This window comes from Helicoverpa armigera, chromosome 3 (assembly GCF_030705265.1).
Source record: "Helicoverpa armigera isolate CAAS_96S chromosome 3, ASM3070526v1, whole genome shotgun sequence".
Taxonomy (NCBI): domain Eukaryota; kingdom Metazoa; phylum Arthropoda; class Insecta; order Lepidoptera; family Noctuidae; genus Helicoverpa; species Helicoverpa armigera.
In genome coordinates this window covers 689,228-705,360 of record NC_087122.1, presented here as the reverse complement: position 1 = coordinate 705,360, position 16,133 = coordinate 689,228, and the positions used below count along the sequence as shown (strand labels likewise).

Sequence of the window (16,133 nt, the reverse complement as noted above, 5' to 3'; positions counted from 1 at the left end):
TTTATCATCATTTATCAAATAAAAAATGGCATAAAAGGATTATTAAAATTATGGTTATGTTCATAACTGAAAACAAACCACTTAATAATTTCATCTAGAACAAGCCATAGAGAACAAATTCCCCAACCCAATCGAAACGTGATAAACAGTGATAAATGACGTGAGCGCCCCTCGCTACCCAGCATTTCTGAACAATGAAATTTATATTCATCTCTTTCTAGTGTACGTGCGATCGCCTTGCGTTTGTAGCATTTTGTCTCGTTTTCTCAGAGGTTGAAGGCCCTAGAACGTTCTAGACGTTTTAATGTATATATTTTGGCGCAAGGAAGGCGCAGCGTTTCATTCAAACGTGAAGTTGCTACTGTAAGGTGTTGAAAAGTGTTGTGTGTGTATATTTTAAATATTCGTTTAAATTAACTATTTGGACTATTCTTGGAGTTATTTGTGACTAGGTAAGTGTTCCCTTATGTGTATTTTTATATCTAGAGCTTTGTTTTTATGGTCTCTGTTTATATTTATGAAAAAAATCTCGATTTTATGTAGCACGTATCGTCGCTCTACATTTCCAAAAATGGTGTCATGCGTTAAGGCTAACGGGAATTGTTTTTGTTCTAGGATAAGCATTCATTCACAATGGGCAAAGATTACTACAAAATATTAGGACTCTCAAAAGGAGCGTCTGATGACGACATAAAGAAAGCGTACCGCAAGTTGGCACTGAAGTACCACCCGGACAAGAATAAGGCAGCTGGTGCTGAGGAGAGGTTCAAGGAAGTAGCGGAAGCTTACGAAGTGTTGTCAGATAAGAAGAAACGTGAAATCTACGATGCTCACGGCGAGGAGGGCCTCAAGGGAGGAATGGGATCACACAATGGACCTGGTGGTGGCCAGTCGTTCTCGTACACGTTCCACGGAGACCCGAGGGCCACGTTCGCACAGTTCTTCGGTTCGGCGAGCCCGTTCCAAGCGTTCTTCGACCTGAACGGCGGCTCCGGCGGCACCACCATGTTCTTCGACCGCGACATGGACGTGGACATGGACCCGTTCGCCAACATGGGCATGGGCACGGCGCGGCCCGGCGGCCCCGGCGGCGCCTTCCGCAGCCACAGCTTCAACTTCCACGGATCACCCAGCCGGAAGGAGAAGACCCAGGACCCGCCGATCGAACACGATTTATACGTATCCCTGGAGGATATCGCGCGCGGCTGTGTCAAGAAGATGAAGATATCGAGGCGTGTGCTGCAGCCTGACGGCACTTCGAAGAAGGAGGACAAAGTTCTGACCATCCATGTGAAGCCAGGCTGGAAGGCTGGCACCAAGATCACGTTCCAGAAGGAGGGCGACCAGGGTCGCAACAAAATCCCAGCTGACATTGTGTTTATCATCCGAGACAAGCCACACCCATTGTTCAAGAGGGAGGGCAGTGACATCAGATACTCAGCCAAGATCTCACTGAAACAGGTAAGCATCGATGCTTGTTCACTAATTGATATTAATTGCATATTGTTGTGCAGTGTTTACAAACTGTTGGTGGATAAACATGTAACTTTTATGCCAACATTGCATATTCTAAAATACCCTTCCAAAATTAGTGGCTGATAAAGACTTCATAACATAACATGAGTGTAAAATAACTGTTATTGTTCTAGAACTTCATTCTAGTTTCCACTTAACTACTATTTAAGTACATAGTCTATGATAAGCAGAAGTCTAACATTTTCCTATTATAGTAACATGACTCATTGAATCATAACATTAACCATGATGTTTTGTTTGTTGCAGGCTCTATGTGGCACTATCATTGAAGTACCAACCATGTCTGGAGACAAGCTCACAGTGAACCTTCAAGCTGAGGTAGTGAAGCCCCACACAGTGAAGAGGTTCCCAGGCTATGGTCTCCCATTGCCGAAGGAACCCACGCGGAAAGGAGACTTACTTGTGGTGTTTGACATCAAATTCCCTGACCGCCTCTCATCTGGAGTGAAGGAGATTCTCATGGATACTCTACCCAATTAATATCAGACTGAATATCTCATTAGAATGGGTTTCTGTGTATAATGAAGTTGGTTCTGACAGAGGTTTCTTGTTCCAGCACTTGTGTTCTGAGAAAGTCATATTGATAAGGCCTTTGGTATGACTTTACAGGACACAGTATGTAGATTGTTGCCAGTGTTTGCTGAATTAATGCTGATTCACATTGCACTACTTACCTTGTAATTTTAGTGAACTGTGTGTGTTGCCAACACCACTCTTTCTTTTGTTTATTTTGTAATAGGTTACTTTTTTGTTTATAAGGAACAGGAGAGGTCTGTCAGAACCAGCTAGTTTATATGCTCAAAACTAATAATGGGACATTCCTACTAGTGATGTAGGAACTTACTCATTTATGTTGCCTAATTAAGTTACTGAATGTATTTTTGTTGTACGAATGGCTAGCCAAAATGATTTTGATTGGGTAGACTCCATGCGTTTTAGTACGGAGAGCTAAGAGAGACTGGGATTGTGTGTTTAAATTGTATTTAATGCTGAATTAAGTTGTAAATATTTTTTATTGTAAATACTTGATAGCAGTGATTGTAAGTTTTAAGTTTCAGTAGAAACTTGGAATGTGCAGTTGCAGTGAGGTTATTGAAAAGTAGCTTGTTGTAGTTTATATCAGGCTAAGTTTCAGAACATTGGAGACAGTTGTATTAGTTGTGTAGTGACTTGGAAGTGACATTACTTATCACTTATAATTGCTGTTAAAAATGACTAATAAACAAAATATGACATATTTGATTTGTTTGATTTAACGCTATGCAGATAGAGATGTTGCGTAATGCAGCAAATGTCAAGTTTATGAGCGCCCACGTGCTGCTGCGTGCTTACACAACTCACGTTGTGCAGAAATACTGCAGAGATTTCATCGTAACATCACATAAATTTTGTTTTGATGATATGAGAGAGAAAAGATAGCTGTATCACAGATTACTTAGGCTGTATATAAAAAAAAAATAGCTGTATTGTGAAATAAATCATCTAATGATCAAGATAAGATTTGAATATTGTATCAGATATCTCATACCCACACCCACAAGTCTGCGTATATTGGGATGAATCCGCCACTAACTGGCGCTGAAGTGATTTATTGCTAGTAAATGATTCCAACATTTCGTCTGACGTCATACATCAGGAAAAGCCGCGAACTACTTCCTAGTTATCCTACAGATTCATCTCCCTCCGCACGTGTATTAGAGTAGTTACTACCAGTTATGATAAATATGGACATGTTCGCCAAAATACTGGTATGCGTGCATGGAAACCGAGCGCATCTGTGCCAAATAGCTCCAAAATGTAATCAGTTTTCAAGATTTTCAGAAAATATTTTACAATATCAAATTATGATCGTTAAGAAAATCTTGTAAGTGGGCACTATAAATACGATTTTCTTTGTATAAACAGCTGTGAAGCGACAATCTGTTGACATGGCCACCACCACGGACCTTGGCGCGAGTGTGACCACGAAATCTGCGTGTCGCGCGGCATTATACACGTATTGTTTGTTTGTTGTCAAACGTCTATACCTACAATTTGGTTCAGAGTTAAACTGTACACTTTAAAATATTTTATTGTAGGTATAATAACTAAGACCGGAATATATTATGCTGCCAAAAATTAATTTTTGAGCTAAAATAAACTATAAGTACTTTCTGTGATATATGATCCGCAGTAACAGTAGTCATAATAATGTCGCAGCTATTTACATATGAATTCTATTTCGAATCAAAACAGTCCCTTTTCCGCTACGTCGCGTCGACGGTTCTTTTCATGACCGTACAACATGCGGAGGCCGGCTGACGTCACCGGGTAAAAATAAGCGCGGCGCCCGCCCCGCCCGCGCACTCACTCGCTGGAGAAATGCACATACAACGTGCTTATAATACGGAATGCTTGTGAATATCATTATATGTAGGTATTATCTCGAGTATTACGACCGGAAGACAGGCCCACGAGATATCGTATGTATGCAGTGCGTAAGCAATTTTTATCGGAAATCAGTCTGACGCTAGCTTTTAAATGTCAGCTTATCAAGGCAAGTAAAGTTCTACAGAATACCTCATCCAATCTCTTTTGGCCCTGTGATGAGTTCTGGGCATCTGCTGTTTTTTCAATTACATAGGAAGAAACGTATCTATTACCTCTTATAACTTTAGATTTTTTTTAACTCAGCAAATTCATGCGGGCAGCCACGCATACGCGGACACTGCTGAAGTAGGTATACCTATCTATAGTGAAAATAAAATAATAATAAAAAACCACTGTTTCCTCTCAAGTTACAGTCTTCACTTCTCATAAAAGTAAAATTAAGTTGTAATGACAAACTGTTATGCAATCCTTTTCCTCGTGTTGTTTAAACAAAGCATGTTTATTGGGAGTAGTTACCCAGGTGTTAATGAACTTTGGCTGTCTTCATGAATAAAATCATGTCGTATGTGCTTAATGTTTCAATAAATTGAATAATTTATGAAGATAGCTATTGAACCTACACCTAATATAATATTTTATAGAGAAAGAAGCGAGATATGCTTTTCGTAACAGTCGTAACTTATCTAGACTTATGAGTTCTGACCATGCCGTTTATTTTAATTATTCAATATGACCATGTTAAGTGCCATGGTTAGCGGAGCGTCGCGTCGTCTCTATAGAAATATTCAGTAGCAGCTACTATCTTAATTTCTACTTAATTCTTTATGTGGGAGTTAAGGATTTGTAATTGAAAGTGAATGTTACTTTTACTTGGTCATACTGAGGCTGTTGCTTTTATACCTATTGTATCAAGTTTATTTTACCTTTAAAAATAAATGAATTGACAAGATTTTATGAATGGACTGGCTCAATGATTGACGCTAGGGCAAACTTAAGGAAACTTTAACAAGTTTTCGTCTGAAAGCTCATAAATTACTTGCAAATTCCAAGAAATCCACGTTATAAAATGTTTATTTTGGTTGTAAATATGATTTGTAGCCACCGAATGCAGACATCTGACAGACCACTACACAGGTTAACGATCTCGATCTAACCCAGTAAACTGTAAAAGAACTAAAAATGAATTACATGATACAAATTACAAATGCTTGAAGATATTTTCTGTTAATCGCAATATAAATAAATAAATTCTTCACATAATATCTAGGTACCTATCTGCTGCAAGACTTTAATGCAGATTTATGCATGTTTATTCTTATTAAAAAGATTTTTTTAAAGCGCTTTTTGGCTGACGGCCAAGTTTGCGTATTTATGAGAATTCTTTTGAAAAGCTAGCTAGATTTTTGTAAGTAGGTACGTAATAATTTTTGTATATTACTTTTCTAGTCCAATAACGGATCCTAGGTCTTATTTATGTAAGTAGATCTACACAACAGTCCGTTACCAAATAGGTATTGCTCTCTAGATCAGACGAAACCGGAAATTTTGTTCGTTCTGAAAACGTTTTTCGAGGTCAAACTAATGTTTATTTTCTATGATATGAGTGAATTCGCGTTTAACGCGTTTCGTAGACGAAATATAGCTGCAAAGTGCGATAGATCGTCTTTATATCTAGAAAAATGTTTAATTTCTTTGATACTTTAATATGTACTTAATTTATATTTACAAAAAGAAGTAATACACATATTCATTTTATCTATCAGTGGAAACGGCTAGTGAGCCGTTTTCCCGCGGTTTTACCCGCGTCCCGTGGTAAATACTGCCCGTACCGGGATAAAGTATAGCCTATGTTACTCGCGGATAATGTAGCTTTCGAATGGTGAAAGAATTAAAAAAAACGGACCAGTTGTTTTTGAGCCTATTCATAACAACCAAACAAACAAACATACAAACAAAGTTTTCCTCTTTATAATATTAGTATAGATAAGTTGCAGGTAGGTAAGTATGTTACCTAGGTACTCTTTAGAAACAAACTTCGTCATATTTTCACTCATTTGTTTTCCTAGTTAAAGCTCAACTCGGAATACGGTTACGATTTAAAAGAATTTGTGCAAGAACCACACATTCATTGTGTGAATCCTTTTTACTTACTCACAGTCTCAATATTCTAGGAATGTAGACGTGTATTTCTAAGTAATTAATTACGTAGTTTAATGGGGTAATCAGGTTGCAGTTTGCGGAGTTCCAAAAAAGTATCTTCAATTGGATCGTATTTTGTTTAAAATTGAATTAAACTAGGTTTGATACAGTTGTCTTCCTGTGTACCTACATTATAATGTAGCTAGGTTTTATGCTGTGTTCAGTCAAGTTACAGATAAGGTCGGTGACCTACTTAATTGGCGCCAAAACTACCTATATGATCTAACGTTAAGAACATCTGTTTAAAACAACAGCATAAGTAGGTATTTTATTTTTATATAATTTTAATGTCACGAATTGTAATAAAATAAAGGTATATATTGTCCAGTTAAAATAAGAAAACACCTATTAACTCAACAGACCTCACCTGCCATAGAAAGATCGAGATTTCCATAGAAACTTCCATAGACTTTGGAAAGTGCGAGATGTGCAGCGCTGTGCTTATGCAGCAATCTAAACTAAACCGCCATCATAACGGGAACATTAATTCCTATGTTAGTATGAACTTAATTATTGCAAATACACAAAGACATCAAGCATAAATCTCTTTGCAAATAAATAATCTACCTACTGCATTTTATTATAACTAAAGGTTATTTTAATTTGAACTTCATATCGTTAACGGTACAAGCTAGTCGTAAATGGAGCTCCGCAAAATCCAACCATGTTATTATCATTTTGGAATAATGTAAGGAGCAAGCAAAGCAAGTTTCGAGTCGCACCGGTCGCGGTCGGAGAACTCTCGTAGAACCGCAGTAGAACACTGTCGAAGTTACCCGAAGCTGCCCGAACCCGTTCCGACCATTCTAGACGATTAGTGAACGCTTGGGTTGCCAGTATCAGTTTTTAAAATTCCACTTTCCATGTGAAATAATAAGTACAATGACTGGATCAGAGCTATGATGTGTAGTTTTTTTTTATTGAAATCTTGAAGGTTTCGGCTGGTGTATCTACTTTTCTAATAAAACTACATACATGTAAAGCGCTTTGGAAAGCCAAAATTGATGCAATTAATTGTGCTCGCATTAGAATATCTTTAACGTTCATTACGTTTACGCAAATTTAATCAAACCCAGTGAACATTTTTCACAGTAACAAAACAACATCATCGATAACAAATTACGTGCTAAACAAGTTTGCATAACGTCACGATTAGCGAACAACGGGAAAGTGGTAGAAGTTTCCCGAACAGTCTGGTAACCGTCTGGGAGTTACCACACGATGCAATAACGCAGACACGTGCGCAGGAACGTCACGTGTTTCAGAAACGTGACCGGCGACCCGCGACACGCGAGCATCGCTTTCGCGGCCACCTCCGTATTAACCGACCAAGTTGAGAATACACCCGCCTACTAACTTAGAACATTAAAGTGATGGGTTTAAGGACCTGTTCAAGTAATATCGTAATTATCTCACAAGATTTGGCGCACGGGTGTGTTCTAAATATCATGGTCCTTATCGGCTCGTGACGTGTTTTTCACAATAGACTAACTTAGTAGAATAGTGATAAGAAAATGTAATTGTACCTACTTCAGGTGGTTTCTTGCTATGCCACGATTTTGTAGTCACCTTGGTATGCAAGAAGATATTTGGCGAAGTTGCAAGTTTGTTTACAAAAGGAAGTAGGTGTTAATAATTTATGATAATTGAATTTTATTGTTATTGCCTGAGTTTTGTTTTGTTGTTATAGGTATTTGTATTGTAGGAGTTGCAATACAAGCTTGTTAACCGCTGCATACTGATATAGAAACATTATTTAATTAAAGATCAGCCCGTTCATATCTGTGGGGACTTGCACCTAAGTAGGTAGGTATACTAAAAAATATATATTTTGCGTACATTTAATTACTAAACATAATTATCAACACTCTCAGTTTTAGTTGCGTGCATAACTCATTTTTAGCGCATTGGCTGTGCGCATCGCGGACATTTGCCAAAACGCATCGTGTCATAGATCGTTACGCTAAGCGCCAAGCTTTGTGGCAACCACTATTTTTACATTCATAAACAAAATACGTTATTTGTTTGACGAAAATAAAGTTGAAAGTTAAGTAGCTGTAGGTTTTGTTGCCGCAAATCGACATTGTTATGTATAATAAAAAATATCTCACGTGTTTGAGATAACTCGGAATATTCTGGATTCTCAATTTGTATTATTTTTGACAGACGATATTACAGGGCTGTCGACGCTTCGAGAAATCTCAAAATGCAACAATCACTGTTTCGTAACGGAGTTTAGACCAGAACCAATGCACAGACCGAGGAGGCTTTCTAAAAATACTTTTAAAAATACTATCTATACTTTTTGTACCTACGACAGATGTCACGTAATTAGGCATCTAAAAACTATGTGTTATGTAGTGCGCTCTAGTTGCGAGGTTCTTTTTATGAAGACATATCTACATTCTCGTGTTTATCTAGTTGCTATTGTGTTAGAACACAGTGGAAGACATAGAAGGGCTGGTGATACCATACCATCTAATTATTAGTTCCTACACGCATGCACGTGAGCACGTGTTCTGGACTTGTCTCTACACAAATAGATTGATGGTTACAAACAATGATAGGTACCTAATAAGTAGTTGGAAGCACCTAGAAGTTGGTCGACAACATTTAAATAAACGGTTTCAAATATATTACAATAAAAACCTGCTTGTTGTCTATTAATTGCAGAAAAAAACAATGTTCATAATTTTATGAACCAACAGATACTGTAAATTATGGCAAATTAATAAATAATATGGCAACATTCTTCCGTTACACTTTCTCGCGTTTAATTTTTTCAGATTTCCCTTCTAATATCTATAGTCTGATTTTTAATTCGAGTCAGTAAAATGACAGGGGCAACTGTCACTTTCACAAAAAAGGGTGACCCACTACAATAGTGATGTTCCACAATCGATCGACTTAGAAGTTTAGTCATGATTTTAGTCCTGCCAATAACAAAAAAAATATATAACAACAGTATTTTATGTAATATTTAATTACATGTTTTCAGTTTAATTTCCGTAAATTACATATTTATGTTAATATAAAGCCAATTTGATATTAATAAAAGAATTTAATGTATGTACAAATAAATAAATGAATGTAATCTAGACTAACTTTTAATTCTCGATTTAAATATCTCGATTTTCCACATGACTATTTATTTGGGACCCTATTTTATTAAAACTGTGCAACACTGGAAATGTCATTTTACTGACTCGAATTAAAAATCAGACTATAGGTAAGATTTTCCTGGTTTTAGGCTAATGATGGGACATACAAAATGTCTATTCTACAGTAGAATGAAATCGTATACCTATCCATTATTTAGTTAATTTTCCAAATTCACGTATAGAAGATGTGAGTTGACAAAGAAAACTATTTAAATCCATCTGCAAACCCTGAAATAAAAAACAAAGCGTAATCTATTGTTGCTTATCTTTTGGGTAAAACACGTGAAATCGACGATAAGGTTTATTAGCTACTCGTTCATTTGTTTATTGTGCTTACGTGCCTATCACATTGTTGTCACAACAACCGTGTCTATTTTAGTGGCTGTTTTGTCTTGCTTGATTCATAGGGTACGACGTGGAAGGACCACGTACGTAGAGTTACCTCTGTTGAAAATATCTGATTTTGCAGACTCAATATTCTTCTAAAATGATCTAATTTGTCAGTAATGAAGGTGTCGAGTTACCGTGAGAAAGTATGCGGAGTGTCATTAGCCCAGATTAGTGCATCAGATGCAATTTATGCAATATTATGTATGCATGAGATACTTTAGCACCCACACGTTGTGTTTGCAAACTATTTGAACGTCAGACGCGCCAGTCCGCCATCTTTGATTCCTACCGGGGATGTTACGAACACCCCGACCTTCAGACATATTGAACGGTAAAATTGCAGGTCATTGACCCGAGCTTACAAAAAACTTATTTATGTCATAGGTACTGTTATAGAACGAAAAACATTTAATTTTCTGAAAATTATGTAAATAACCGTCTGTTTTGGAAGTGTAAAACAATTATGTTTTTGTTCTCATTCCAATCGAATAATAAAGTAGCATAATGTTACGGAGCAGTCACTACTAAACTTGTCGGTTATTGCTTTCTCGAAACGTATACATTCATACAAGTTAATGATAATGATAGTTAACAATAAACGATTAAATCTAATTTGTCAATGAATGCCAATAAATTATTGTGCAAGTATTTCCCCAGCAATCTTATCCTAACTCTCGTTTACCAACAATCGATAAATTGAACACGCGTCATGCTAACTCCCGAGGTCATTGTGATAGATTTTATTTCAGTCATAGATACTACTAGAACCACTGAATGAGATTGCATAACCATTCGACAAGATAGTAACATTCTCGAAACAACTTACTAGGAAATACTTTACTAGGATACACTCAGTAGCGGCTTTAGGGTAGGGCGCGGTTGGGCGACGGCCCAGGGCGCCGGATGTAAGGGGCGCCACAGTGGGCGCCGCAGGCGCCCCTAACCAATCCTTGATCAGAATTTTACTCCTATTTTTGTTTATATTTCATCAAAGATAAATTTCATCAAGCTTACAAGAACTGTATCCAAATGTATGGATAGCAGCAGGGCCGCCTTAACCTATGGTGCAGGGTGTGCGAATAACCCGGGCGCCGCGGGCTCAGGGGCGCCGCGGTACGCTCCTGGACCAAGAAATTTCAATTAAATTAATGTATTGTCATATACAATGCCGTGCGCGTTAGATACACTACTTTTATGTCCCAAAACTCAAAAATTTTCGCGCTCGCTTCGCTCGCGGTTTCTTTACTTTACACTTACATTTTTTTCCACATATAGCTACTTTTTATTTATTTACTAGAAGGAGAATCAACAGCTGTAACAAAGGGATAACAATTCTATATTCTTTTAATTTAATTTCCCAATACTTAAAAAAATAAGCGCTCCCTTCGCTCGCGGCTTCTTCACTTCACAGTAGCCTTTTATTATATATGTTAAGGACTTTTAGTGATCCAAATCTCAAAAAAGCTTTTTCGGGCTTGCTTCACTTTATAGTTGTTTTTATTTTTCAATTTTTTTTTTGTCTACCCTAGCAAAAAGGTAGCGTCGTTTTTAAGTCCTTTTATTAATAAGAAAGTAACTTCTAGTTTCTATTTATGGTACTACTTTAAGTCCCAAAATTTTAATTTATAGGCGTCAGCACCAACAAAGAGTTATCTACGTTTGGGCTACATTTTAAGTTCATTTTTGTTTTGAGTTCTAAAATATAACAAAAAATTTCGCGCTCGCTTCGCTCGCGCAATCAGAACCTGTACTCCCGTGTTTTTGCATTCACCAGTCAGCAATAACTTATCTACGATTGGGCTACATTTTAGCTAATTTTTGCTTTGACTTGTTAACTATAAAATTCAGCTCGCTTCGCTCGCGCAGTCGGTAACTACATATGTCTCTGTTTTTCGTATGGGTTTAAATTGCAGTTGGGGGCGCCGTAGAAATCTCGCCCAGGGCGCTAGTAGAGTTAAAGCCGGCCCTGGATACACTACAATACGGCAATAGACTGAACTATAAATAGCAGCGTAATATCTTTATTAGCGGACCACCAGCGCCATCTATGATAATAAATAATAATCAAACAAGTCCAAGTTTGGAACATATAAAAGGCGTGAACCATGAATGCTAATCAATTTGATATTATCGTATAATGTGAGCGTATCGTATTTGTTTTGTATTTATTGAATTCATTCACTTACCTTCTATAATTCCTGAAACTCAGATTTTTCCGTTGACAAATTATTTTCAGGCCAAAAAATAGACAAAAATACATTGACAGTGAATATAATTTAAGATGATTTTATAAATGTTTGGCAATCGCATATGTTGATACCGTCAATACATTAATAACAATTAAAGGCGTGAACATGCCTGTCAGACAAAAAAAGTATTTATATCGATAGCTTAATACTTCTGTCATCGATACATTGCAGATAGTTTTCTATCAGGAGCTTCTAACAATAGTTGGCAGATGCCCTTGACTCGCCTTGCTCGCATGTCGCGAATGACAACTATAAACTGTCATAAATAAGCATAATCGCTATTAAATTCATCGATTCCGACATATGTGGGCAGCTATGACATAATGGCGACTAGTGGGCAGGTACATATGTACACAGTTACCATTCTGGGTGGGTACCAGTCAATCATTTTGTTTGTCTGGTCTAGATATGCTAAAAACTGGCAGGTTTCATTAAATGCTCACGAGATACCTATAATTTGTACATGAGGAAGTTTGTATCCTAATATTAGACAGCTTGGGCATAAATATTTGAGACCTATTAGATTAGATTGAACACGTGAATCTAAATAACGAGAATGTTCACTAGAACAACAAAAAAATCTAGTACACACCTAGCACATTAAGGAAAAACATCCGTTAGTTTCCATTTACAATTTTCCGCATGGAATGAGTCAGATCCCAAACGTGCTCAAACTCAATGGGGTTCTTGAGGCTGTTCACCCAGCGCCCACTGACACCATACCAACCTCGTATGACACCTAAATGACATCTACACCTTCTAAGACGAGATGATTCACGCAAATTGCTTTCGATTGGTTGGGAAAATCCATTACGAACGGAACTATTGATTCCGTGACCCCAATAATGAGATAATAACTAAGTGATATGTATCATACCTATTATAAATAGTGGGATCTCCTGCACGTAATTTAGGCATACGCAGACCAGGAAAGAATAAGACACCATAAGCAGTGTGGACCATAAGATTATTTATTCAAGTTTTCAAGAAAGAACTTTTACTACGTAGGTAGTTTGTTTTACTTGTGCTTTGTTTTACATTGTAATCCGGTAAGTCCGGACTGTACCTTGACTCCTTGAGACAACAATAAAAAGTGGAGCAATCCTTTGTGTTCGCAAGAACCCGTCAGGATGACAAACAGGAATTTAACACCTAACTGATCATAGAACACCGTGCTAAGGAACGAATGATGAATTGCACAAGGCATGAAATAAAAATACTTGCACATTTCTTCCAATAACTGTCGACTTCACTATGCAGCATTCAGGATCGATCAAAATCAATGTCTTTGTCCTATATCTGACAAATGATTTATACTTCAATCGTCAGATAGCTGGAGAAAAAGCTCATCTGATATTTTTAGGCACTCAGTCATGTCTAACATGGCTGAACATTTGGGATAGTCTTCATTATTAGAATGACCTCAATTTGTGTATAGCGCCGTCCACACGTGCTTCATAAACATAGATGTGTTTTGTACGTTGTGGGATTAACAAAGATATGAATGTTGTGTACCTAGATAAAAATATGCGTCTGAAAAAACGAGGCGTAATTTATCTTATCAGAGACCATGAAAACTGAAAAGGAAATTATAGGACTGATATTGATGAAATCTGAGTAATTGGGATAACCTGAATGAATTTATCTGCGTAAGATATGACAAATATTATCAGGTAAATCATCTTGCGAAGTTGCGTCCCAGGAAGTAAATTATTGACACGTCAGGCAATGACTCAATATTTACGCATTATAAGCAATAAGTTTTCTTTGTTGTATTGTACGAAAAACTTCCTGTATCCAAATGTATGAACGTGAATCTTAAATAGCTCGAATGTGATAAAATCATGGCATGGCATCGCTTTGTGAGTGAATAGCATTTCACGCCCGTATGCAACGTCACATCTATAATGGGCAACGATTTACTATGAGCATGCATGCCAAATGGTAATAGCATATGGGCAGCTTTTTCACAACCATGTGCCAATTTTTATCACAATGAAAATACGTAACAACGATGACGTTATGGAAATTGTAAAATGAATTAGGTACAGAAATTTTCCTCATAAAAATGTTCGTTTCCATTAAATAAAAGCTTGTTCTAAAAATACCTCGTGCCACCCTCAAGGCTTGTACGCCCGCTTACTGGTGTTACATAAATGAAGAAAAAGCAACCTTGACATTGAAACAGTATAAAGTCAAGGCCATTTTAGACAACTTATAAACTAGACTTTCATATCTAAATAGGGATGCACGTGCTATTGCACATTGCACGCTATGACTGTACTGACTGGGTTGTTTTATCATAGATATTATCTAACTGTATGTAATGTTATACAAGATAAACTTGAATGATCATAAGTAAAGGTAATTATCATCATGCTATCACCCTGTGGTTCCTCCTCTTTAATCCAAATCTCTCGTTTTGAACACTGCAGAATATTGTTTTCCTTTAAATCATTAAAAGCAGTATCCTTATTCATTTTCGTACAAATCACTTTCTTGATCTTCCCTATCACCCCTTTACATTATTTCCATTTGTATTATATTTAGTTCAAGATCTACAATAAACTTAAACTAATCTCTATTTAGAGCTCTTAAGTACAGCAGAGGCTTCATAAAGTCATTGGTTACTACATTACATTATCTAGGTCTTGTGTAGATCATTTGCAGATGTTCGCACTGTCGACATCTGCTAACATATTGTGTGTGACGAGGTCGATACTCTTAAATTAATATTCACACATTTTGATAAATAGTTCTCAAATTACAAACTGGGTGATTTCGACTTTGACAACGGTTAAGTTTTTAAAGAAGATGGGCTTCAATGTTGTCAACACCAGTAGTAAGCCTTTAAAATAAGCCTTATTGGGTTGAAAACAAATGTGTCGAATACATAATTAGTTTTTATTCGAAACAATCGATGAACTCGTGATCGGTATAGGTTGTTGTCTTTACATTCTGCGAACATTATAAACAAGCAATATTATCTAAACGACGTGTGACAGACAGACTCAGTCTAGATACATCTGCACGCGGCAATAAAGCGAACATGTGCACGATGTTTGTTATTCCGAGCAGATTAAAGTCACCAGCTATACTTAGAAACTGCTATTCCTACTAGCTCAATCTACTCGTCCCATACAAATATACGATATTACCATAACTAGATGTAAACAAATTAATTGAAGCCTGCAGTTTTAATTACATGTCTAGTTGAAGTAATGGATAAACAAACATATTTTATGCTCTTGTGTCCTTGTTTATGACTTTAAAAATCGGTTCAATGATTTAATCGTGAACAAAGAACAATAGGTATATAACTTTCGCGTAAGGAAGTAAAGTTAGGATCAGTACTTCCACATTCATACTTGGGGAAATTCAACGTTTTATTGCACCAGTAGTTCCACGTAATTGTCAGACCTTAACGAGAAACAATGCAGGTTCAGGTAAACAGTTACTAATAGTTCCGAGTACAGCCAGTGAGCCGTAAAACATAAGGGTCACTGCTAATTTGCGAGAGTTAACGATCACTAAACTTTAAGGAAAGAAAGGTCTGAGGCCGACCACAATGCCTTGTTCCTTACTAACCCTGCCTTGAAGCCGTTAAGGAGGTAATGCCAGAATGAGTGCTCGTAACTCACTGGATATTAGCCAATTAAGTGCCAAAGACAGGTGGACTCAAGGTCCTGAGAGAATCTTACAGGACACGCTAACAAGTCCTGACATCAGCCAGCCTTCACCAACATGCAAGAATTTTATATTCACCATCTTCAAAATTTCTGAAACCTTAACATCTTGTAAATAAAGTTCAAAATTGCGTGTCATCAGAGAGTTTAGGTGAAAAGTAGAATTGTGCTGAAGCTCGAAGTTTGTTAAGGCCGCAAGGCCATCGTCCTCCTACGGTCACCCATATAACAATGCTAATAATTGTGACTCACTGTTGCATAGTGATGTGACGCTAACAACACTGCATGGAAAAATATTGTTTAGCCAGATAAATGTTTATCCTGGAAACTACAAAGAAATGAGAATCAGCAATGAAAATGGCAGTTGGCTAACGTAGGTCATTAATTTTATGCAGGTGCTTATTACATGTGTTCAGTGGAATTCTATTTGGTAAGGAAACTGACTGTTATGCAATTCCAAGATCTTTAGGGGAAACTTGAAGGGAAAATAAGTTTTCCTTTTCCTACTCATTATTGTTTCTCAGAAATTCAAACGTGGAGTG

At 37.0% G+C, this 16,133-nt stretch overlaps 1 protein-coding gene across 1 annotated transcript; it reads left to right on the top strand.

The window, feature by feature from the left end:
• The first annotated feature begins 312 nt into the window (after positions 1-312).
• On the top strand, positions 313-2,289 carry LOC110380715 (dnaJ protein homolog 1). The gene is made up of 3 exons (XM_049836538.2): positions 313-452; positions 616-1,461; positions 1,783-2,289. The coding sequence occupies exons 2-3, from the start codon at positions 634-636 to the stop codon at positions 2,014-2,016; spliced, it is 1,062 nt and encodes a 353-aa protein (XP_049692495.1). The 5' UTR covers positions 313-452; positions 616-633; the 3' UTR covers positions 2,017-2,289.
• The last annotated feature ends 13,844 nt before the right edge of the window (positions 2,290-16,133 follow it).